This window comes from Hemicordylus capensis, chromosome 6, assembly GCF_027244095.1.
Source record: "Hemicordylus capensis ecotype Gifberg chromosome 6, rHemCap1.1.pri, whole genome shotgun sequence".
Classification (NCBI taxonomy): domain Eukaryota; kingdom Metazoa; phylum Chordata; class Lepidosauria; order Squamata; family Cordylidae; genus Hemicordylus; species Hemicordylus capensis.
Window position 1 is genome coordinate 55309560 of NC_069662.1, and position 24767 is coordinate 55334326.

General features: G+C 41.6%; 1 protein-coding gene across 12 annotated transcripts in view; it reads right to left on the reverse strand.

The window, feature by feature from the left end:
- The window catches only part of TANC2 (tetratricopeptide repeat, ankyrin repeat and coiled-coil containing 2), a 441341-nt gene that overhangs the window by 296212 nt on the left and 120362 nt on the right, over nt 1–24767 (reverse strand). The window contains exon 3 of one of the 12 annotated variants that reach the window (XM_053259177.1): nt 19343–19382. The exons of the other annotated variants lie outside the window; for them this stretch is intronic. Within the exon in view, the coding sequence (XP_053115152.1) occupies nt 19343–19382 (40 nt within the window). The remainder of the gene's footprint in view (nt 1–19342; nt 19383–24767) is intronic. 12 annotated transcript variants of the gene reach the window in all.

Here is a 24767-nt window from a genome sequence, read left to right on the forward strand (position 1 = left end):
GAATCTAGGTGTTTTACTGTGTGTTTTATTGTGTTCAATAAAATTAAACAGAAACCAGCAGTGTAATGCAGCTGCTAAAAAGCTAATATAATATTGGGTTATATTAACAGAGGCATAGCACACAGATCACAAATTCTGATAGTTCTGCTCCATCTGTACTGGAACAGACCTCACTTGGAATACTGTCTCCAGTTCTGGGCATCACATTTTAGAAAGGACATTGATACACTGGAATGAGCTCAGAGGCATCAACAAGGATAGTGAAATGTCTGGAAATCAAGTCCTATGAAGAACAGTTAAAGAAGCTGGGTATGTTTCACTGGGAGAAGACTAAGGATAGCCATCTTCAAATATCTGAAGGGCTGTCACATAGAAGGAGGAGCTCTCTGTGGTTCCTGAGGGCAGGACTAGAACCAAATTACAAGGTAACAGATTCAGGCTATGCATTAAGAGGAATTATTTACTGTAAGAGCTGTCCTACACTGGAAGAGTCTGCCTCATGCAGAAGTGGGTCATTATTTTCTTTGTGGCAAGAGGAACCTATCACATGTTGTGACCCTGTCCTAGGCTATGCTCTTTTGGGCAAAGAGTTTTACAAGAAATAAAAGATGGATCTGGAAGTGTTGCTTATACTTGCATTGCAGGAGCAAAGCATGTAGTGCTGGCAGCAAGAGGAGCCTCAGTCAGAAGGAGCAGCAGCTGCCACCAAGACTGCCAGTCTTGATGACAATGTGAGCTTGAGTTGCCATTGTTGCCTGCTGCTCTTCTAGCCCATGCACCAGCAGTCATCTAGCAGAGCTCCCCTTCAATGATGTGTTGTAAAGTTAAAACAAGCTGGCAGTTTACAAACACCTTAAGTGTTATTAGTCTTAATGCAGAACATCTTAAGTCAAGGACTGCCTGTCTATAGACCTTTGAGCAACAACAAAGCATAAGACATGGATATATAATTGATTACAAAGGGTTTTACATGAAAGGTGATTTCAAAGCTCATCATTCTTAATTCAAAGTTACCTCAATCATACCAACTGCCTAGAGCAGGCCTGCACAACATAAGGCCCAGGGGCTGGATCTGGCCCACAGGGACTTTTTTGCTGGCCCACAGGAAGGAAGATCCTTCAACAACAGCAGAAGCCATAAAGAGTACTTGGCTTGACCTGTGACAAGCAGCAGCAGCAGCTCAACACATTTGTCTACTTGAGACAAGGTGTTCCTCACTCACCTTGCTGGTCCTGCCCCTGTGTCAGAGCCCACTAACAGCATCCCTCATCCCCCTCCCCTTTACCCCGACTCCAACTCTCTGCTCCCTTGCTTTCATTAATTTTTTAATAATTAGTTTTAGTGTAATAATTAATGTTCTGAAAGTTGACCTCTGCCCCTGCACAGCACGTCATAGTTGTTTCTGGCTCACCAGGACATTTGAGTTGTGCACTGCTGGTCAGCAAGGTGCTGAAAGCAACCTGACATCCATCTCATTTTCCATCCTTTTTTATTTTAAAATTTAAGAACATAAGAACATAGGAACAAGCCCTGCTGGATCAGGCCCAAGGCCCATCTAGTCCAGCATCCTGTTTCGCACAGTGGCCCACCAGATGCTGATGGAAACCACAGCAGGAGAATTAACATTAACAAGCAGAAAATCTTAACTAAGAGAGATACATCAACATCTCCGTCCTCTCTTAGGAGAATACTAGTTGTCAAATAAACATTTTCCTTTGTTCTATTATTACAATCTCCCCAGATATATAATTAACTCCTTTCATGTAGACTTAACTTCCTTCACCAGTGTTTATGTTTGAGCAGCAAATAATAAACCAGAAAGGTAAACCAGATTAACTAATTTTATCTTAAAACCTTCCTGAAAAACACAAAGCCTTGGGTGAAAAGCTTTTAGGTAAATAGGTCATTCTTTTTCTAGGCAAAGGTTGAATCAAAGGACATGAGTCATTTCAATCTCCATAACACAAGTTAATCCAAAAGTTTGTTGTAACTGTCTGGGTATAGGTCTGAGTTGGAAAAATATTATCTATATATTTAATCCCCATAGACGTGCCTCAGCCTCTGTGGGGATGCATCCCGGCAACCCAGCTGATTGGCTGGGCAGTGGAGCGGAGGGACGCACCTGATTGGCTGAGGCGCATCTCGGTGGAGGACAGAGGCGGCGGCGGGCCTTGCCCGGCCATGGAGGCCAGGGCGGCGGTGGGCCTGGCCCGGCCGGGGAGGCCGGCGGTGGTGGGGGTTCTTGCTCAGCCTGGGAGGCCGGCAGCAGCAGGCCCGGCCGAGCGTGGAGGCCAGGTGGCGACGGCCCGGCCGGAGACTTTGATTCATTGCCTCACACATGGATACTAAAATGTTTAGAAACAACTGGTGCCAGCAAAAACATTCAGATATTTATTTAAAAAGCAATGAGCATGTGGAGTACACAGTTAACAATCAATGGCGAGACACTTGGACAGGTTAGCATTAGAAGAGGCATTTTCCAAGGGGACTCACTATCCCCTCTGTTGTTTGTAATCGCCATGACCCCACTTTCACAAATACTCAACAAAAACAGGCCTTGGATACCAAACATCTAAAACATCAAGTAAAATCAACCATCTGCTGTACATGGACAATCTGAAGTTCTATGGAAAGTCCCAGTCAGAAATCGAATCACTGCTAAACACTGTCCGTATATTCAGTAGCGATATAGCAACGGACTAGACAAGTGTGCTGCATTAATAATGAACAGAGGGAAAATAACAAAAACAGAAGGAATAGAACTGCCCAATGGAAGCAACATCAAGAACCTGGAACAGAAAGAACCTTACAAATACTTGGGCATTCTCCAGGCTGATAACATCGCACACACTGAAGTTAAAAGAAAAATGGGAAGTGAATACATCAGGAGAGTTAGAAAAATCCTCAAGTCCAAACTCAATGGCGGGAACACCATACAAGCCATAAACACCTGGGCTATACCTGTTATCAGATACACTGCAGGAATAATAGACTGGACCCAAGCAGAGCTAGAGACGCTAGATCGTAATACCAGGAAAATCATGACCATCAACCATGCTCTGCACCCCCGCAGTGATGTAGATAGGCTCTACCTCCCTCGCAGCTCAGGTGGAAGAGGAATGCTGCAAGTCTATCAAACAGTAGAGGAGGAGAAAAGAGGCCTTGAAGAATATATCAAGGACAGTGAAGCAGATGCACTTCAAATGGTCAATAATGCGAAACTATTCAACACCAATGAAACAAAGCAGGCCTACAAGAAAGAACAAGTCAAGAACCGAGCAGAAAAGTGGAGAAATAAGCCAGTGCATGATCAATATTTGCACAATATAAGTGGGAAATCTGACATCCCCAAGACCTGGCAATGGCTTAAGAATGGCAACTTGAAGAAAGAAACAGAGGGTTTAATACTGGCTGCACAAGAACAGGCACTAAGAACAAATGCAATCAGAGCCAAAGTCGAAAAATCCACCACAAACAGCAAGTGCCGCCTTTGTAAAGAAGCAGATGAAACAGTGGACCACCTAATCAGCTGTTGTAAAAAGATCGCACAGACTGACTACAAACAAAGGCATGACAAGGTAGCAGGAATGATACACTGGAACATCTGCAAAAAATACAAGCTACCTGTAGCCAAACATTGGTGGGACCATAAAATTGAAAAAGTTGAAGAAAATGAAGATGTAAAAATATTATGGGGCTTCCGACTACAAACAGACAAAAATCTGCCACACAATACACCAGATATCACTGTAGTCAAGAAGAAAGAAAAACAAGTCAAAATAATCGACATAGCAATACCAGGGGATAGCAGAATAGAAGAAAAAGAAATAGAAAAAATCACCAAATACAAAGATCTACAAATTGAAATTGAAAGGCTGTGGCAGAAAAAGACCAAAATAATCCCAGTGGTAATTGGCGCCCTGGGTGCAGTTCCAAAAGACCTTGAAGAGCACCTCAACACCATAGGGGCCACAGAAATCACCATCAGCCAATTACAAAAAGCAGCTTTACTGGGAACAGCCTATATTCTGCAACGATATCTATAACAATTGACAATAAAATTCAGCCATCCCAGGTCCTTGGGAAGGACTCGATGTCTGGATAAAACAAACCAGTCAATAACATAGTTATTAATAATGAAAGCATTAATAATGATAGCATTAATAATGAAAAGAGGAAAAATAAAATCAGACTACATTTATACACATTTGGCATATTATGTAACAATATTTGTCCACAATATGAATAACGTCCGAATTAGGATTGGTGAGTAGATAGTTGGTGAGTAGTTTAAATAAAAATCATCTCCACGACCCAGAAAATTAATCAAAAGTGGGACAATTAGTTGACGTCTTATGTCTCTGTTATAATCACAATACAGAAGAACATGAGCAGTTGTTTCAATGTTACCAGATCCATAAGGGCATAATCCTGATGCATATGATATACCCTGTAATCTCCCATGGAGCACAGCTGTTGGGAGAGCATTTACATGGGCAAGTGTTAGAGCTCATCTAAACTTTGGAATTAGGATGCTACTTAAATATGTAGCAGGCTTGAGCTCGATGCTCTGACTTCCTATGTAAATGTTCCTCGATAACTTTGCATGTTCCATCTGCAACTCCACGTCATGGATACGTTGCACAATTGTTCTTCTAGCCTGATCAAAACCTAATCTAATAAGATCATCTTGAGAGAATCCATATAATAGTAATTTTTTTGTAATTGCCAATTTCCATTTGGATTTAAAAGAGTCTTCCAGAATTAAATGTACTAAATGTATAAATGTTGAAGACAAACACTGTCTGTTTCTAGCAGAGCAAAATTACTAAATGGGCCCAATTGTGCACCATACATAATCTGAGGATACACTTTGGCCAATAGTAGTTTTATTGCAACACGGATGTACGAAGCTCCCCTTGAGAAATGAAATGATTTGATTAGATTCATTGATAACTGGGCGCTCTGAATAATATGTTTTTGATGTGCAATATGGGAGCCAGATGAATGGAACACAATGCCTAAGTATTTATAAGATTGAACTTGTTCAACTGTATTTCAATTCATGTGCCAAGTATATCTCTTTGACCATTTAACAAACACTAAAACTTTTGTCTTTTGGTGGTTTACCTCTATCATCTCTCTGTTACAAAATAAACTTAATTGTGCCAATGCTCGACATAGTCCTATGGGCGTCTGGGATAAAAGGATCATATCGTCTGCATACAGCAGGACTGCAATATGTTTCTGTGCCAATCTTGGTGGGTGCTGTTTTATTGTATAAAAGAATTGCCCACTGTTAGTTTCGATCAGATCTGATTTACTGTTTGTAATATAAACATCTAAAAGATTCCCAAGGTTGTGTTGGCCACTTATATTGGAAGGAAGTTTTAAAGATAATTTTAGTGTCCTGTGTCAAATGTACTCAGAGTATCTCTGACTTGGTATAATTGATCTTAAGACCAGATACTTTGCCAAATTGTGTTAGATTCCCGCCCCCTCAATTCAGAAATGCCTTCTTCAGGATTAGTTCCATAGATTTATTTTGTATTAAGTGTGTCCAGCAGATACCTCTGGTATCTTGACATTTTCTCTGACAGCTTTAGCAATGAATTATGTAGATAAAGGAAATAGTAATGGGATAACAGACATCCCTGTAGAGTGCCTCTTAAAATAGGAAATTTCTTTGAGGACAAATTATTAGCTTTGACATAGGAAAGTACAATATTCATAGCGCCAACCTGAAGCAGTATTCAAATCCCACTTTTTCTGTCACTTTAAGGTGATTTTTATGTTCCAGGTGATCTAATGCATTTTCAGTATCCAAAGTTAAAACAATTAAGGGGTGTCTCTTTCTTTTATATATGCAGATTATATTTAAGATTCTACTGATATTATCCGACAACTGGCATTTTGAGATAAATCCATTCTGCTCTAGAGGTGTACATATTGGGTTGTAAATTTGTTTAGCTGTTTTGTTAGGAGAGCTGTGAATATTTTCATGTCCTGCTTAAGTAGTGATATTGGTTGGTACCATTCCACCTCAGTGGTGTCTTTATCTGATTTTGGGATCAGTACTATTCATGTTTCTGGAATCTTTCCTGACCCTCATCATTACTAGCTGTTTACTAAGTTGAGCCTGAAACGTCTTATAGAATTCTAAAGGGTTAGGGTTCTCTAAATAGCCTGCCCATTTAATAAATCAATAGTGTCACAGATATATTTATTATCTCTTCTAAGAATGTTGAGTGCCACAAGACAAGGTGGAGAGGCATTGTCTTGTCAAGAAAGTCGATCAACATAGTATGCTCAAGCTAAGTTCAAGGAATGCACCACCAGAAATATCAGATCAATGCCAATCCAATATTCCCCCCTCAAAAAAAAAATATTGGGGAGGCTGATATGGCCTCCCCAACACTATCGGTATCAGGTTGGCATTCACCCAATATTTTACTAATAATACGAACTTTACACAAAGTTTCTCACTGCCACCGTTCTGGGTCTCCACTGATCTCATTGCTGCTGCCGGCCATCGGTTGCTATGCCCTTCTGGCCCCATTGCTGCATCGGCCCCATTACTGCCACTGGCCCAGTGGCCAGTCTTCAGGGCCATGCTGCCAAGCCTTTATTGGAGGCCTCAGGCACTGGCCCCCGTTGCCACTGATCACTGCTCCCCCAGGCCCAATGGCTCCACTGCTTCAGTGGTGCCAAAGGCTGCTCTGTATACACAAAACAAAGGGGGAAGACCATTTTTAAATTGTGTGTGTGTGTGTATTTTATATATATGTGTGTGTTTTATATATAGAGCGCGCTTGCCTTTTGGGGAATGTCCAGGTAATAGAAGAACTACAATCCCCACAATGCTCCTCTCCTCCTGGGCATTCCAAAAAGGCAAGGAGCAAATATGACATCTACTATTTTAAAATGGTCTTTCTGCCACTCCCACCACTTATACACAGAACAGCCTTTGGCACCACCAAAGCAGCAGCACCAAGGGCCAGCAGGCCCAAGGGAACAGTGATCAGCAGCAGCAGCGCCAAAGCCAGAGGAGGCCTGGCACTGTGGCCGCCATAAACCATCAAGCTGACCAGAGGGGGAAAGCAGCTGATGGCCGGTGGCAGCAATGGGGGTGATAGCGACCCAGAGTGATGGTGGTGAATCACTTTAAACTTTAAGCGAAAAGGGGATGGGTGTTTTCTGATAAACATGCTGGAAATATATTTCATTTCAAGCAGATAAAACTTCCTCCTATTGGAGGAAGTGCCTTCATGTTGTTAGACCCAATTTTCATTTCTCCTTAGTTTGTCGGCAGGGAAGGCAAGCTCCTGCTGCCTTCCTTGCCACCTGCACTCAACCCCTCTCACGCGATCGTGAGAAATGGCTCAATATGTGTCTAATAGACAGGCACAGGACCGTCCCTTGCCTGCCTGCCTGCCTGCCTGCCTGCCTGCCTCCCTCCGCCAATGGCCTCAGTAGCCCCGAATACCACCAGTGGTTGACTGGGCCCTTCCTTGCTACCAATATGCACCACCATGGCCACTGACAGGCTCAGGCCCATCCCTCATTGTCCTTTTTTTCTTCCTCTCTCCTCCACTCACTCTTCCCCTCTGTCCTTCTCCTCCCTTTTTTCTTTCAGGAAGAAAAATGCTCCGACACAAACGGATCTGTTTTTGTTCCTGCCTTTTATTTCTGAAGCTACTAAACTGCTTACAGCTCTAATATGATCTGTGCGAGGGTTTTTTCCCCTTCTCCCCCACGCTTATTAAAAATATTTATATGCTGCTTTTTTAGCAACAACATTCTCAAAATGGCTTAAATAGCAAAATATGAGAAAATGGTTCTCTCAACATGTTTCCTCTTATAATCATGACTTTTATTTTGCTTTGTACTTGTAACAGTAGCTCATATATAAATAACTTACATATATATTATCTTTTAATGGACTAAAATATCCCAGCTTCTTGAAAATAGTTTCACAAATGGCTAAAATGAACATTAAAAGCATCTCCCCTCTCTCACCAAAAATCTATTTTTATACACTTGTTTCAAAATAAGTCTTTGCAAATCAGTAGGGGTGTGCACGGAACCGCACAGCTGCAGTCCGGCACTGTGGAGGGGGCTCCTTTAAGGGTGGGGAGGGTTTACTTACCCCTCCCGCCGCTTTGCCCCCTCCAGCGCTCATATTTACTGTAGAAATTGGGGCGGCAGGAAATTGGGGCGGGCCTCCGGCGTCAGGGAGACGTGAAGCTCACGCGTGACATGCGCGTACGCAAAAGGCTTGCCAGAGCCTTTTGCATTGCGGAGGGGCAAGGGGCGGCAGGGAGGTATTCTGCCGCCCCAATTTCTACAGTAAATATGAGCGCTGGAGGGAACAAAGCGGCGGGAGGGGTAAGTAAACCCTCCCCACCCTTAAAGGAGCCCCCTCCACCAGGACCGGACCAGCCAGGTCCGGACGCCTTTACAATGGCCTCCGGACTGGTCCGGACCCATCCCTACAAATCAGATCACAAGAAACTCATTTTTAGAACTCCCTTGCCCATGAAATGCTCGGTTATGTTTAAATCCTAAGAAATTGAGGTAAGCCCATATATGACATCCTGCTGTCCTGTAAGAGCTATTTGAATTTGTTTCCGAGTTTACATCCTGGAGTACATGTGGCTAAAAGTTAATATATGTATATGTTGACTTTTTGTTATGACACACATCCTGTTCTTCCTCCAAAGAGTTCAGGGTAGTGTACATGTTCTTCCTACCCACAACAATCCTGTGAGGCAGGTTTGGCAGAGAGAGAGAGAGAGAGAGAGAGAGAGAGAGAGAGTGCAAGCACTAGCACATCTCACCTAAAGTCCCACAGTGATTTTCATGACTGAATGGGGAACACAAATCCCCCAATCCTAGTCTTAACACTCTAATCACTACACCACACTGGTTCTTAACTGTGTACATATAGATTGCAGGAGAAAAAGGAGATTCATTTTTAGCAGTGAAGGAAACTATTTTATTTATTTATTATTTATTTATTTGATTTGTATATCGCCCTTCCAAAATGGCTCAGAAACTAGTGGGGAGCAGAATGTTGTATAAGAGAGCATGAAAGGATTTATCAAAATGTAGGGAGGCTGAGAGCCTTGGGCAGGCCCTGTGGGCCCAAGACCTGGTTCTTTTTAAGTACCTAGCAACACCTCTGCAAGAAAGAGAGGAAGAGGGAAGAGTGGCAGGATTGTCCATGAAAAATCTGGTATCGGAAGGTATGTTCAGAACGCCTTCTAAAAATACAAAATAAAAGTAAAAATAAATATTTCCCTGAGTATATTCTGGTGTAAAAAGTAGCGAATTCAGCTAATTTAAGTGGCAGGGCAAGGGGGGAGGGGAGAAAGGGAATATGAGAGAGGAGGAGGAGAGAAGATGGCGCAAGACTATGCGTGGCTCCCCAGAGGTGCATCGGAAACCAATCCGGCCCACCACCAGATCTAAGCTTGACACCCCGGCATAGTGCATTTGCAAGAGAAATAAAATCCAAGCCCCAATATTTTTGTGTGTGGGGAAAAATCTTTTCTGGGGGAGTAATTCCTGTTGCACCCTCCATAATTTCCTGCTGGATCCGCCTCTGCCTCCAAGGATGGAGATGGCCTATGACCACCATACTAGCAGCCATTGACAGACCAGTTCTCCATGAATCTGGAGGACAGCCATCCCTTTTAAAGCCATCCAAGCTAGTGGCGATCACCATATCCCTTGGCAAAGAATTCCATGGATTAATTATGTGTTTTATTGCTCCTGAGTAGCTATATAGGCCATCTCCCATTTTGTAAATTTCTCTGAATACTTTCTGTATAAAGCAATACTGATCTTTATTGGGAGTGTGTAATGCTGCCAGCATAAGTAGTGAACCATGAATAGTGCTTTCTGGATCAGATATTGTCCTTTAAGATCTGGCTAGGTTTTTAGTACTATAAATGGAAAAGCTTTTATAGATGCAGAATCCTTAACTTTAGAGATGCCTGCTTCCTCACATTGCTTGATGAACCAAGAAGAATTTCAAGGTGGGTTATTATTGCCTTGCTGACGAATTTCTTACAGAAAGACTATATCCGATTGTACTTTTAACAATGATTTTAGAACTCTTCACCAGATTACCCAATCCATTGCAATTCAAATAGTGTTACATTTATTATTCATAGATATTTCAAGAAAATAAGCAGAGTATTATACACTTTGTTGACCATAATTCATAAATCATAAGACTAATAATAATCTCATATTCTATCTTTGACCATTTAAAAAATATAGTATCCACAAAATGTAAACTCTGAGGATTGTTCTCTTGCCTTTATCCCTAGTAATTTCCCCCTCCTTCTTACTGCCCAATTAGTAATATACCCAACACATTTCTATTAAAACTCCCCTCTAAAAGGAGAAAACCATATAAAACCTATCCCCTGCCCCAGAATTTAGGCATGACATTTATATATACACACACCTCTTTTTAAAGCTAGAAATCTATCTATGCGTATTTGTTTTTATTCCTTCTTTTCCAGCTGTTTTGTTTTCTTGAATTATATTCCTCTTTATCTTTCAAGAGTAAGTCTATTTCCCACAGATTGCAGCCCCCTTCAATGTTCTGAGCTGAAAGCAGAGTCCCTTTATGTCACATCATCAATTTAAATATAAATTCCCATCTATACTTAATCTGTGAAGATTGGACTACATGAGTGATTGGCTTCTTGTCTCTCCTCTTCTTCAGTGTTTCTGGGGAAGTTTCTGGTATTGCAATAGGGGAGAGAGCCTAATGGCCTTGCATCTTTTTTTTTTTCCTTTCATGAACGAGACCACAAATCTGGCTGAAATATCTTGGGTGCATATTTTTCTTGATGGGGGAGGACTAACCCTATAGGTTCTATTAATGGAGTTATTCTACTGGAGGAGTTTGGCAAGCCATCTCGCTTTAAAAGGAATGTCATAATCACCTTCCTCCTTATCCCCAAAGCCACGGAAACAAAGACTGCCAAATCCCAACTTATCCAAGTTTTCAAGTTTTCAAATAAAGCCTAGTTCATTCATTTGAAGAGTTTGGATCTCTGCTTGTACTGTTATTCCAAGCTCCACTCACAGTGATTGGTGTTTCAAATGCTGTGAGGGTTGTTTTTGGGTTTTTTTAACTATTGGAATTGATCTAGTGTATTTTTCTTAATTGCTCGCATTTTCTTTAAAATTATATGAATACCCCACTTGGTTTCCATGTTATGATTTAAATTTGCACAGCCCATTTGTGTAGAAGACAGAGACCACGTCGTAGAACAAACCAGAATCTGTCATGACATCTAAAAGAGGTAGTATTGGCTTATTCTAGTCAAAGTTTGCATATAAACCAGGGAATGTATCCCAGCTTCAAATACTGGTTTATATGCAAACTTTGGCTAGAATAATCCAGGATCTCCAGGTCTGGAAGTCACAATGGATCCTGGCTTCTTGTAATTTTTATTTATTCCTTGACATGTGAAGGGGAGAGGGAGAGCACATAAGACCAGGTGACATTGCATGAACCAGGATTCAGTCTTGGCTCCACAAGACATCTGAATCAGATGTCTCTCTCATATGGTAAATGGGTATCCATAAGTGGGGCTCTCATGCAGATTTTCAAATGCATATATGAGATTGATTGAAGTCCTCTGTCAGTTGTCAGCTCTCTTCGTTCTGTGCAGTAAACTAAAATAACTTGCTTAAATGGAAACAGCACTCTTACTGGTGAATCCACGGCCCAGAAATTCCCCTCCTCACTGACTATTCACTATTTTTACTAAGTTTTAGGGAGTCAGGTGGGGAGATGGAATAGAGGTTTGCTCAGTGGAGACTGGCAATATCTGTTGGAGAGGTGATATCTGGGTTTGTCTCACCCAGATATGTCTCCTACCCCCGTCTCTGAAAGGTGACTCCTTTATACAGAGTATAAAGATATAGTAGTGATCCTGGGTGCAAGTGTGTTAGAGTGGTTGGTCAAGATGTCAGGGCAAGTTTGGAGATCTTTTAGGGTTGCTAGGTCTGGTGAAGGCCTGCAGAACATAGAATGCATGGGCTGAATGTGGCCCTTCTTAGGGCATTCAAATGTCCATTGTTTGCCGGCCTTTCCCACATGTGTTTGGGTCTACCCAAGCCATCAAATATGGAAGTGAGGATGGGAAAATGCTTAGGTCACTATGTCTGAATTGCTTCATGAATCCAGAGCCACATGTGGTACTGGTGCCAGTTTTTTACAGCCTGTTTATTTATTTATCACATTTTTATACCGCCCAAAATGCAAGTTCTCTGTTGTAGATTGGCAGTCACAATACATGTCCCACCTGCACCTTTGACTCTCTCACTAAATGAACAGTGGAGAAGTAAAAGCTGTTGCTTTCTAATTTGCCAAGGATCAATAGAAAAGAGGTAGGAGGGGAGAGACGGGGGGGGGGAGAAAACGAATCATTGAAAGAGTTAAGTTGAAGAGATCTATGGGGTGAAGTAAAAATGCAGGTACAAATTGCTGATTTTGAAAAATGCAGTGATGCTCCAATGTGTAGCTATTTTTTGCTGCAATTCTGATATTAGTGTGATTTCAGCTTACTTTTTAAAAGAAAATCACCCAATTTACTTGAAATTAAATACACAGAGTCCTGTCACCCTCCACTACACGTACGCCACATTTCAGCTCTGCCCAGCCATTACAATGCTCTGAATTTTCTTCTCTTTTCCCCATAGATAGCTGTGGTTTTTTTGATTTGACAAGGTGCTCTTGCACAACTGTGCTACTTTAAAATGATTTCTGACTTTTTTTCCTTCTACAATAGCAAGAACACCAAAATAAATAAATTTTATTTATATGTGTGAGGAAATCTTTGAGAAGTATGCATGCCCAGAACCTGGTGCCTGGGCTTCAGTGTCCAAAAGCTGAAACAGTGCTCAATGACAGTAGATGGAATATGGATAATTAGGTTGTGTTCCCATGCAGATGTACTTGCACAAGAGCACTGGAAGAAAAAATTTAAAAAATAAAATTTAAAAAAGACTGGAAACCACACATGCACACACACTCACTCCTTGCCGACCTGGGCACAGGTGAATGGTGCATGGGAAGCAGGAGGCACAGTGTGCCTCCTCTGCAACTATATTGGCCAGAAATAGGGGGTATGGATGGGGAGAAGCCTGCTGTATGAACAAGTCAAGGTTTGAAAAACTAACAAACTGTAATCAACTGCAATATAAAGCAGCAACATGAACGGCCCAGATTTATTCTGATTTATGTTTATATATTCTTTATATACTTCCATCCTAACTTACACTGCTTCCTTCTGCAGCAAAGCCCTCATCTGGAAAATCTCCTGGTGCCTCCTTCACAATATCAGGTTTCCAGAAAGTCTCATAGGTTAGATTTTAAATATGTAACATACCTTTCCATTAAAAATTGCTCAAGGCAACTTACAACAACCTCACACACACACACACACACACACACACACACACACACCACCAAACAACAACAGCAAGACAACATAAGCAATATCAAAACCAGGAACAGGATCAGGAGAGAAAGACTGGGCTAAAATTCAATACAGAACAGCCAACATCCATGAGAAACCAAGACCCTGACAGGGCAAAATCCAGTTTAAAAAGGAAGGCTTTTGCCCGACAGTGGAAAGCCAACAGAAAAGAGGCATAGTGGGACTTCTTTGGTAAGGAGTCCCACAATTAAGCACAACCACTCTCAATGCCCTCTCCCATGTTCTGAATGCAACTCAAAATGCCAAATGTGACAGTGAGAAAGGTCTCCTTAGAAGATCTTAACAGGTGAGCATATTCATACAATGAATCTGCTAAGTAGCTCATTCCCAAACCATAAGGGCTTGCATCCACAGCGGCACTTGAATTATTTGCGGTTGTCGTGCTCCACAAAGCCACACTACCACTAGCAGAAGAGATCAGTGTCTTTCTTAAGTTCAATCATTATTCAGAGATTGGATATTAAATATTCAGTTCCTATCATCTTTTTGTCAAGAAAATGTCTACCTTCAGTGTTATAGGCCTGCCTGTGTGCATCCGTGCATGCATGTGTATACACAGAGCATTAGCTCTTTTGCCTCTTGTGCAAGTGAGAACTACACCCCACAGGAAGAGTTCTCATTCTAGTATTGCAGCCCCAGCTTGTATCCAAGAAACCAAACAATTCCACTTATACACATCAACATATCCTTTAAATAGCTGAATTGTAGTATTTCAACCAAAAGTTTGGAAGGGCTATATCAGTGAAGGTGTGCAGTTTTATGCTAGGGCTTTTTAGGGCAGAAAAGGAGGATTCTCAAGATGGTGTTTAATTAAGCTCATACAGTGTCCTTGAATATGAATTCTAATTACCTGTGCAACAATAACACATGGACTACTTACCACTCACCCCACCCCACCCCACATTTAATTATAACAACATTAGCAAACCGGTGATCAAAATAAGATACTGTGAATATCACAGAATATATTTAAAATCTGTTATACGATCAAATGAGTCATGCACGTAACTATGAGTCAGATGAGTGCAGAGGGGAAAATGAAATTTAAATAAAATGTCATAATTATTGGTGCAATACTGACAGAAAAATTAAAAACTGGATTTTCATTCAGTATATTGTACTAAATTTAAATTGCCAGTGGTAATTTGGCGTCTGAAAACATAATTTGGCTTAAGAAACATAGCTGAGTCCTTAATTAGAAGAATTCATCACACATACAGATCTGATTACTGTCAAGTAACAGGGTACTGGTCTGCATTTTTGTTTCTTCTGTACAAGTCACAACACTGTCATATTAACACAATTACTAGAATATTTCAAGTCCACAGCAGGTCTTTCTAAAATTAAAAATGGGTGATGTCATTTCTTTATGTATGCTTAAAAATCACAGCACTGTTTACATCATTATACCCAAACACATAATGGGCAACATCCCATGGATATTAATGGGAGCTAAGGTAATCGTGACTAACTTGTCTCATTGATTTCTGTAGTGCTTAGTCATGACTAACTAATCTGGATGTTGCCCAGTTGAAATCAACATACAAAAACCAATAAAAGTAAGAAAAACACAGCAGCCACAAAACAAATTAGCACACAAAGACCTGGTTCAGATGTCACCTGAAGCCAGGACTGAATCCTGATTTTGTTCAACGTCCCCTAGCCTTTGGTGTGCATGCTCCCCCTCCCTTTTTGGGTAAGGGAAGAAAGGATTCTGGTGTGTGTGTGTGTGTGTCTCTGTGTAAAAGTCAAACTCATGCTGGCTTCTTGATGGAAGAATGAGAGGAAGGTCTTCTGAGGCCCCAGGCAGCTCGCCCCACATCTGAGAGCCATAAGGACGAGAGCCCTTGCGCTCTCGCCCTTCGGCTCACGCCCTTGGCCCAGCCTGCTCTTTGAAGCAGGAGCAGCAGCCCCACAGATGACACACCTGGAGCAAGGTGGGGCAGAGGCAAACACCAGAGTCAGTGGCCCACCCAAGCTGTTTTCTCTTCTTTCCTTCTCCCTTATGTTTCCTTTTAGACTGTGAGCCCTTTGGGGACAGGGATCCATCTCATTAATTTATTATTATTTTCTCTATGTAAACTGCTTTGGGAACTTTTGTCAAAAAGCAGTATATAAATGTTTGTTTGTTATGTCAGAACCAGGTGTTCCTGGCTTATTCTACCCAGAGTTTTAATCCAGCTTCAGATCCTGGTTTGTATTGAAACTCTGGAAAATCTAAGCCAGAATCAGAAACATTTCTTCCCTCATAAGAAGAGGGGAGGTGAACATGTACACAGTGTGCCTGAAAGACTATAGAAAGTCATGCAAAACCAGTATTCAATCCTGACTCCATATGACATCTGAACTGAGACACGACTTGACCCTTGTCAACTACAAAAGTTTGTTAGAGCACAGTAGTTAAGATATACACCTTTTTTCAATATAGAATTTCATTATATTCAACTTAATTGCCTTCATAAAAGATTGTATAAACATAATGCCTTTTAAAAAATAAGCAAGGAGAAATCCAAATGCTAGGGACATCCAGTGCCTACTTGAAGTGGTTTTGTTTGCATGTTCGTTTGTTAAAACAGAGGGAGCATCAGCATTTATAATGATGGCAAACAACAGTATCATGGAGAAAAGTATATGCTGACAATCTGCAGTTTCATTTTACGGCGGGGGAGCAGACTTAATCTTGGATCAAAATTGGTTGACTTCTTGAATAAAATGTTCTTATATAACTGAAATAATTGAAACAATCTCTCATTCTGAACTATACTGTAACTGTAAAGTTATATTCCAACAATTCTTGAAGATAAATATCTCCACATGTTTCATGGTCTTATTTTACCCTTTGCCTTTTATGAGCTGGAAACAAACTCTAACTTATGTTGTAAACAATATATAATGGCATCATAATAAAAACACTTTGACAAGAACTGGTAAGTCTGGAGCAGATCTATGATCTAAGGGCTGTTTCAACTTTGATGCAGGGCAGATTTGGGCTGCCGCTAGTTTATACCTGACAGGAAGTCACAGTCTATCCAACAAGATCATGTTTGACACAAATTTGCACACACGTGTTACATTCATACTTTATCATACTCTGAAAGTTTGACAGTAATTATACCATACTCCATTTATTTAGGGTGTTTTGGGGTGTTTTTTTTTTAAGGAATTTAAATGTTTGTTTAAAGGACAGCTACCTTATGAGACAATTCCCGAGCCATTAACATGTCATTTTTTAGTTCTGTATAAACATGTGTTACAGCTGTCTAGAACATTAAGTCAGTGGTCAATGAGCTAGTATATTTCATTGCTTGATCTCAATGCCTGAACAGGATTCTGAAACACCAGAATATTGAAAGGTGGGCAATAAGAAATGTCAAATAAATATTGGGGGCGGGGGGCGCATAGCACTAATAAACCAAAAGGGGAGCTTTAAAAGTAATTCCAAATTTATGTATTCATTTCAAAATTCATTTGGCAATCCTGCCTTATGCATGTCAAGCTGAAAAAGCTCTTCCTTAGAAGCAAAGGTTTGTTGTGTTAGTATTTTATTCAAACAATATAAAGTATCTCACTTTAAAGAGAGAGCATCTATTGTGATTGCTCTTACAATTTGTTACTGATTTAATGTTGCTGCAAAAATTGACCCAAATAGAAAAAGAATGAATTGGGAGTCCAAAGAAAAAACGAAAAATCCATTTTTCTGTACACTAAAAAGCAATGAGATTCCATTTTTTAAAAAACTCTGTTTTCCAAAGAATATTAACCCAACATTATTCAAACGTTTCTGGTGGTGGTGGTGGGGAGCTATTTAATAGAATTATTCAGTGAGTAAGGGTGAATACAGATGACCCGTTTAGCACTTAAGTGATATCTCTGTAGATATCACACATCCTTTCTGGACCATAATTGCTCATCAGTGGCTTAGTAGCAGCTACTTAGTCTTGATTGGTTTATAGTGCAACTAGTTATTTGTTCTAAGTGTGAAAACATAAAACCAATACAGAAAATCAGTTTATATGTGGTAAGGTTTTCTACCACATGGTTGCTTGGTCATATGTACATTCATGGTCAAAACAATTTCTGCCATATTCTCAGGCACAGTAAGGTTTTAGGTCTTTATCAAGTGACTAGTGTTTGTAAGCCCGTTGGATAACGAGCGCTAGTGGAGCTGTGCGCTCCGGACCACCGCCGCCATTCCCCCTCCCGCCACCCACCGCCGCCCGCGGCTCCGGCCGGGCCTGCCACCCACCGCTGCCTGCAGCTCCGGCCGGGCCCGCCACCCACCGCCGCCCGCAGCTCCCGCCAGGCCCACAGGTGCCCAGGCCCACCGCCGCATCGAGCTTCCCCCGCCGCCTCGTCCAGCGGCCATGTTGGGCAGCCAGAAGCGGCCGCCCCGAAGAAGCCGGGTATGCGTCGGCGCGGCCAGGCCTCGGCCATGGCTCCGCCGCGCCTCGGCCAGTGTCCCCCGCCGCCGCTTACCCGGCTTCTTCGGGGCGGCCACTTCTGGCCACCCAACATGGCCGCCGGGTGCCGGCGTTCGTGGCTGCCTTGCTCTGTTCTGGGCATGCGCTTCGCACATGCCCAGAATAGGCCAGGCACGAACGGACGGACACCAAGCGTTTTATTAGAGAGGATAAGGCTTCACCACCCTTTCTACATAGCTGGATGGTTATATGTATTACCAACCCATGACTGACTATGCAGGGGTGGGAGAGCAGGTAGTTCCCCAAAGTACAGTGTTGCATGGCTAGAGATGTTTTTTCTAGAAACAGCTTACCAACAGCTTCCAATTTCAAAATTCAAGTATTCATTATGAATCTGTAACGATGTAAACACTTGCCGTTTTCATGGGATATTTTATTTCCTTATTTTTAGTGAATTAGCTTTCCCCCGCCTCAGAAACTGTAGTCTCTAATATTTCTAGTATTATGTTTGTGTTTGTATATGTTGAATTATAATGGGCTGGATTTGGGAGGTGGGGAAGAGTAACCTTTTCAATGTGCCTATTTAGTGGTGGGTTTTATTACAGTTTGAATGAGCATATGCTCATTAACAATACATTTTTAAAAATATTTTGTTAATTATTTGAAATCATTTGTTTGCACATGCACACAGATGCAACATTTTTAAAAGGAACAAAAAACTAAACAAAAGTCCACTCCCCCACGCACTTGAAGAATGTGTGGATAATTCCAATGGAGCACCAAAAGGTGCTTGATTTAATATTTGCTTACATTAGGAAAAATGTTCCTGTCACATCACTAAAATCTTCCAGGGGGCTGGTTGCTCCAGATCCCACTACACTCTGATATGTTACTTGGTGTTATCCCTCACTGGGCCTTATCAGCAGTGGAACCTGTATTTTGGCACTCCCAGCCGCCTGTGATTCATCAGGCCAACAACTTTGTTGCCTTTTCACAAGCAAGTTAATAGCCTACTGTTCCATTTAGCATTTTTAACTTGACATATAACAGACTTACTTTTGGTATCTTGTGTGGTTTATTTTTTCTGTTGTGGTTGGTTGTGTATTCTTGGTTTAAATAGTTGGTTCAGGTGATGCATTTTATTGTGAATTCCAACGTTTAACTTTACAATTCCAACTTTCCCATCTTTTGGAAGGGTGGAATTCCAACTTTTGGAAGAACAGTGGTACAGAAATCGAATAAATAAAACAATCACAGGCATGCAGAACTATTAAGGAGCCATATTTTTAAAGCCAAAATGCCTTTTCCCTGCCAAAATCCAAATGATTAAAAGATGCTTTATTAAGAACATTATCTATAAGATTTAGAAACAAATATAAACCCTACCATTCTCAGTATGAACTTTCATAGGGGTAGTCCTGTTAGTCTGTTAAACCAAACACAAAAAAGACGCGTGGCACCTTAAATACCTGACAGATTTAAGATAGCAGATAACACATTTATACATTAGCCTTTAAATTCTTTGTTATAACACAACTGTAATTCTGTTTGACTTTTAACTTAATAAGAATAACTTGTTTGCTTTCATAAACGTAGAATCAGATATTTGAAGAGAGCTTGTGTGTGCACATTTTCCTGCAACAGAAACATTTTTTAAAACATATATCCTTCAGCTTGAAGCGGAGATGAATCCTTCAGTCAGAAGCCAGCAATGTGACAGTGAGTCAGGAAGGTGGGAGGGGGAAAGCAAAGAGTGAGCTGGTGCTCAGCCAGTATCCCCACCCCCCACCCCCGCTCTCACTCCCTCAGTGGCCCAGAGGTACCTGTCTCCCCGACTTAGTTTAATAATAGCTATGCCCCTGAACATATCAAATAACCCAATTTAAGAGCACATCATGCACAGATTTAACTCTTAGATTTTTTGTTTGTTGTATATGTTTTGATTTATGATAAGCGTTTTCATGCTTTTATGTAAATGGCTTTGGGAGGTTCTTCTGAAAAGTGGTATATAAATTTATCTATCACATTTGTACACTGCCTCAAACTTTCACCTCTGGGCGGTTAACAATAGCATAAAACAAGTTAAAAACATATATAAAAACTTAAAACAATTTAACAATTAAACCAGAGGTAAAAACCTAAAAAATTTCAAAAAGCTGATAAAGTTTGGGCGAAAAGATTGGTTTTCAGGTGTTTTTTGAAAATTGCCAGAGATAGGGAGGAACGTATCTCAGCAGGAAGCGCATCCCACAGTCTCGGGGCAGCAACCGAGAAGGCCAGTCTCTGTGTAGCCACCAAACAGGTTGGTGGTAACTGGAGACAGACCTCTTCAGACGACCTCAATGGGCAGTGGGGCTCGTAGTGAAGAAGACACTCTATTAAATACTCACGGCCTAAGCAGTTTAGGGCTTTATAACTATAGCACTTTGTATTTGCCCAGAAACCTACTGGCAGCCAGTGTAGCTCCATCAGTAAAGGAGTAATGTGGTCTCTCTGAGATGACCCAGAGACCAACCTGGCTGCCACATTCTGAACCAACTGAAGTTTCCAGACTACGTACAAAGGCAGCCCCGCGTAGAGTGCATTACAGAAGTCAAGTATGGAGGTTATAAACAGATGTACCATTGTTTTGAGGTCACTGATCTCGAGAAACAGGCACACCTGGCATATCAGCTGGAGCTGATAGAAAACACCCCTGGCCACCACCTGAACCTGAGAAACCATGGAGAGGTATGAATCCAGATGTACTCCCAGACTGCGAACCTGTTCCTTTTGGGGAAGTGTGACCCCATCTAGAACAGGCAGATCAAAATCATCTCTAGAATTCTGACCCGGCACAATAAGTACCTCTGTCTTATCTGGATTCAGCTTCAGTTTATTCTCCCTCATCCAGCCCATTACTGTTTCCAGGCAGGCATTTAGAGAGGATATGCCAGCTCCTGAAGAAGTTGACATGAAGAAGTAGATATGGGTGTCATCAGCATATTGGTAACACCCAGCTCCAAATCCCCTGATGATCTCTCCCAGTGGTTCATGTAGATGTTAAAAAGCTTTGGAGAAAGTATGGAGCCTTGAGGGACACCATACTTAAGCTCAGATTTTGAAGAGCAACAATCTCCAATCAACACCATCTGGAATCTGTCTAAGAGGTAGGAGCGGAACCACTGTAAAACAGTGCCTCCCACCCCCAACACCCTCAGACGTTCCAGAAGGATACTATGGTCGATAGTATCAAAAGCCACTGAATGATCCAAAAGGACCAACAGAGTCACACTTCCTCTGTCGATTCCCAATTGGAGATCATCCATCAGGCTGACCAAGGCAGTCTCCACCCCATAGCCTGCCTGAAAACCAGTTTGAAATGGGTCTAGATAATCAGTTTCCTCCAATACCAAATGCGAAAATAAACAAATGTATTCTTAACATATTCAGCTGCCAAAGCATTAATGTTATGAATGTCAAAGCGAGTACTTTTGCTTGATGCAAGCAATAGATACATCAAGTTTAAAACATACACACCCACACCAAGATAGTGTGTTGAATCAAAGAGCTTTGAACAAAAAGGAAAAACATTAGCACTGTTCCAGGAACTCTAGTACCTCACTGAAAGGTACTGTATTACACAATACAGCACTATAATGTATCTGGAGCTACATTATAATATGAGAAATGGTGAATAAGGAAGCCATGGATATAGTATGCTAGTGTACAGAAGAGCAATGAGACGTGATATCGACTAGGGAAGTAGAACTATGCAGTTTGTACAACTATAGATTATACAGAAACCCACATAGTGCTGCAGAGAGAAAGAGAAAGTACTAAGAAATGCGAGTTAACAAGAGTGATGATCAACAGTTAAAAGTAGTTCATGCATTCCTGTGCATTTTTTAACTTATTTAACAAATTTCTATACCACCCGAAACTGGAGCGGTTAACAATCACATATTACCTTTGAATTTATTTCAAAATAAATGAATGAGCTGACTCATTGAATGAGCTAAATTAAAAGTCCATGTATAGAAATAAGTAATACATTTTTTTGTTGTGACCACAGGTCATTACATAGCATAACACAGAAGAAAAAACACAACATACTGAAAAGTTAAGAACATAAGAACAGCCCTGCTGGATCAGGCCCAAGGCCTATCCAGTCCAGCATTCTGTTTCACACAGGGGCCCACCAGATGCCTCTGGGGAACCCACAGGCAAGAGGTGAGAGCATGTTGCTCCCCTAAAATTGCTATTGAGAGGCATCATTCTAAGGCTGGAGGTGGCCCACAGCCACCAGCTAGTAGCCATTGATAGACCTGACCTCCATAAATTTGTCTAAGCTCCTTTTAAAGCCATCCAAGCTGGTGGCCATCACCACACCCCATGGCAAAGAATTCCACAGATTAATGATTTGATGTGTAAAAAAGTATTTTCTCTTGTCGCTCCTAAATTTCCAAACCTTCAGTTTCATGCGATTCATAGCATACAAGTTACATCACGTATGCTACTAAAGGTCCATCTTGTGTTGCATGCTGCTCCTAAGAGTGACCAAGTAGTTGCATTTGCAGTCTTGTCCGTAACCACTCACTTGATTACACCTGAAGCTGATGTCCAGGCAAGTGGCAGTGGCAAGGTTCCTCCCTTTTAACACACACTTACTTTTTCACTATGTTTCTGTGGACAGTTCACTATGTTTCTGTGGCAGATTAGTAGTACTTGTGTTCCTGGAGGACAGCTGCTGCCAGCTGCCCCCATTTTTTTTTTAGTCTAGAGTAGGACTGCACTGCAAAATATATGGCCTGCAGGGCACATTTTTCCTGGTCCACAGTGGAGCAAGGAGTTTTGCTGGCGGGCAGGCAGGCAAGCAAGCTGGCAAGTAACCAGCAGCAGCGAGGCAGCACGCTACTATGGGGCGGGGGTGCTGCCACATGCCATTAGCCGCCTTCCCCACTGCTTATTCTGGCCTGAAAGCCCTGGGGGGTCATCAGCAGGAGCTCTGTCAAGGGGGTGCACTACTGCAGGGGCACCACCACCATTCTCCCACTGTCACTCACCCTGGTTCCTGAGCCCCTCTGCTTCCGTCAGGGCCAGGATCTTCCTGCATGCATGCCCTCATTCCCAGCAGGCTCCAAACCCCAACAGAAGCAGAGGGGCTTGGAAGCCAGGGCTTGGAAGCCAGGGCAAGCAATGTGTGGCAGCATACAACCTAGCAGTAGCATGCCACCTTGCCACTGCTCCTGCTGCCTGCCCCGGCCCATCCTGCTTTCATTAGGCCTAGGAGGAGGGTGGCAGCAGCAGTCACCACACAACAACTCAGTTGGTTTTGACCTACCAGGCCATTTGAATTGTGCACCACTGTTCTAGAATAAAGCAGAAAATAACTAGGGAACATTATTCCCATTTCAAACACTGAAGAATCCACTGCTGTTCATAGAGGTGCAACAAAAATAGCGAGGTGAAAATTGCGAGTAAAGTTTTTTGTGGGCAACTTGATTTAAGGGCTTAACATATGATTTTTTTTTTTTTTAAGGAGACTAAGGTGCATGAATGAATTCAATGGATTGTGCATAAACACATACACAAAATCTTTTTCCTCCATTTTAATTGTTTATTTGTGCTTGCCAGATATATGTAGATGCCACCACTGGAAAAACTCACATGGTTACATATTACAGTTTGTGAGGATTTTCTAATATCGTTCCACCCATACATGCTCTATTACACAGCCCTTTACTCTCTAATGACCTCTCCCCCATAAAGATGCTGAAGAATCTAGTGGCTCAAGCCTTGCACATCCCCTCTATCACAACTCTCTTCCCCTTACAGATTCTGCAGAACCTGTCGCTCAACTCCTAGAACTTTCTCCCTCATGCAGATTCCACTGAACCAGGAGGATCAGTACTGGATCTCTCTCTACCAAGGCCTGCAAAAGCTCAAGAGATCCTGTTTGAGAGACTCCTGAGGCTCTCAACTTGCTTGCCAGCTCTTAGATAACCTTTATATGGCCCTAGTTTCTTCTACTAATTCATTATAGGCTTCTTTATGCTCTTGGACAATTGTTGCACTAAGGCTTTGAGTATCTTAAGTATCACTGTGATACCAGTAGGGTGTCACTGGCCCACAGATTTCAGGGGAACTTTTGTTTAGATCTGCCTCTAAGAGGACCCCATATTTTTGGTTATGGACACAATCTTTTCTAAGAGCAACTTGTGATGGCAATATACAGAAAATTCAAGTTGCAAATGTCAAATGTACACATCATATGGTTATAGTCCATTTAGTCACCCTACAATCTCTTTTCCCTACAATCACTTTTCCCAATCTCAATTCACAAATTCAACCTCCCACCTCACGACTGCCCGCCCCCTCCCGCAAATGATTCATCCTCTGGTGTTATACGAAAACTATTTCCATTTTTTCCTGCAACTTTGTTGAGCCTGAATAGTCTTGGAAGCAGAGTGATTTGTCCTCATAATTCCCAAAGAGTCAGGCCTCTAATATGTGAATCAAATGACAGAGGAATATCTTCAATTTTACGTATTCAAATTAATCCAACAGCACCACAGAGAAACAATTATGGCTAGCATGCCATCAGAAAATTCAGCATGATACCAATTGTAGCAGAAAACCCTTCTTCCTCATGCAGACACATGCCATCTTCAATTAACAGATTAAGTGTACTAGATGAAATGTAACATAAGTAACCCAAACTTAACAAAAAAAAAGTTTGGATATTCTCTAAAACAAGACTTACCAACGCTGAACTCCTGTCCAAATTCAAGAAAAATTGTCCCTTGGAATCTATGACAGGCTTGCAATT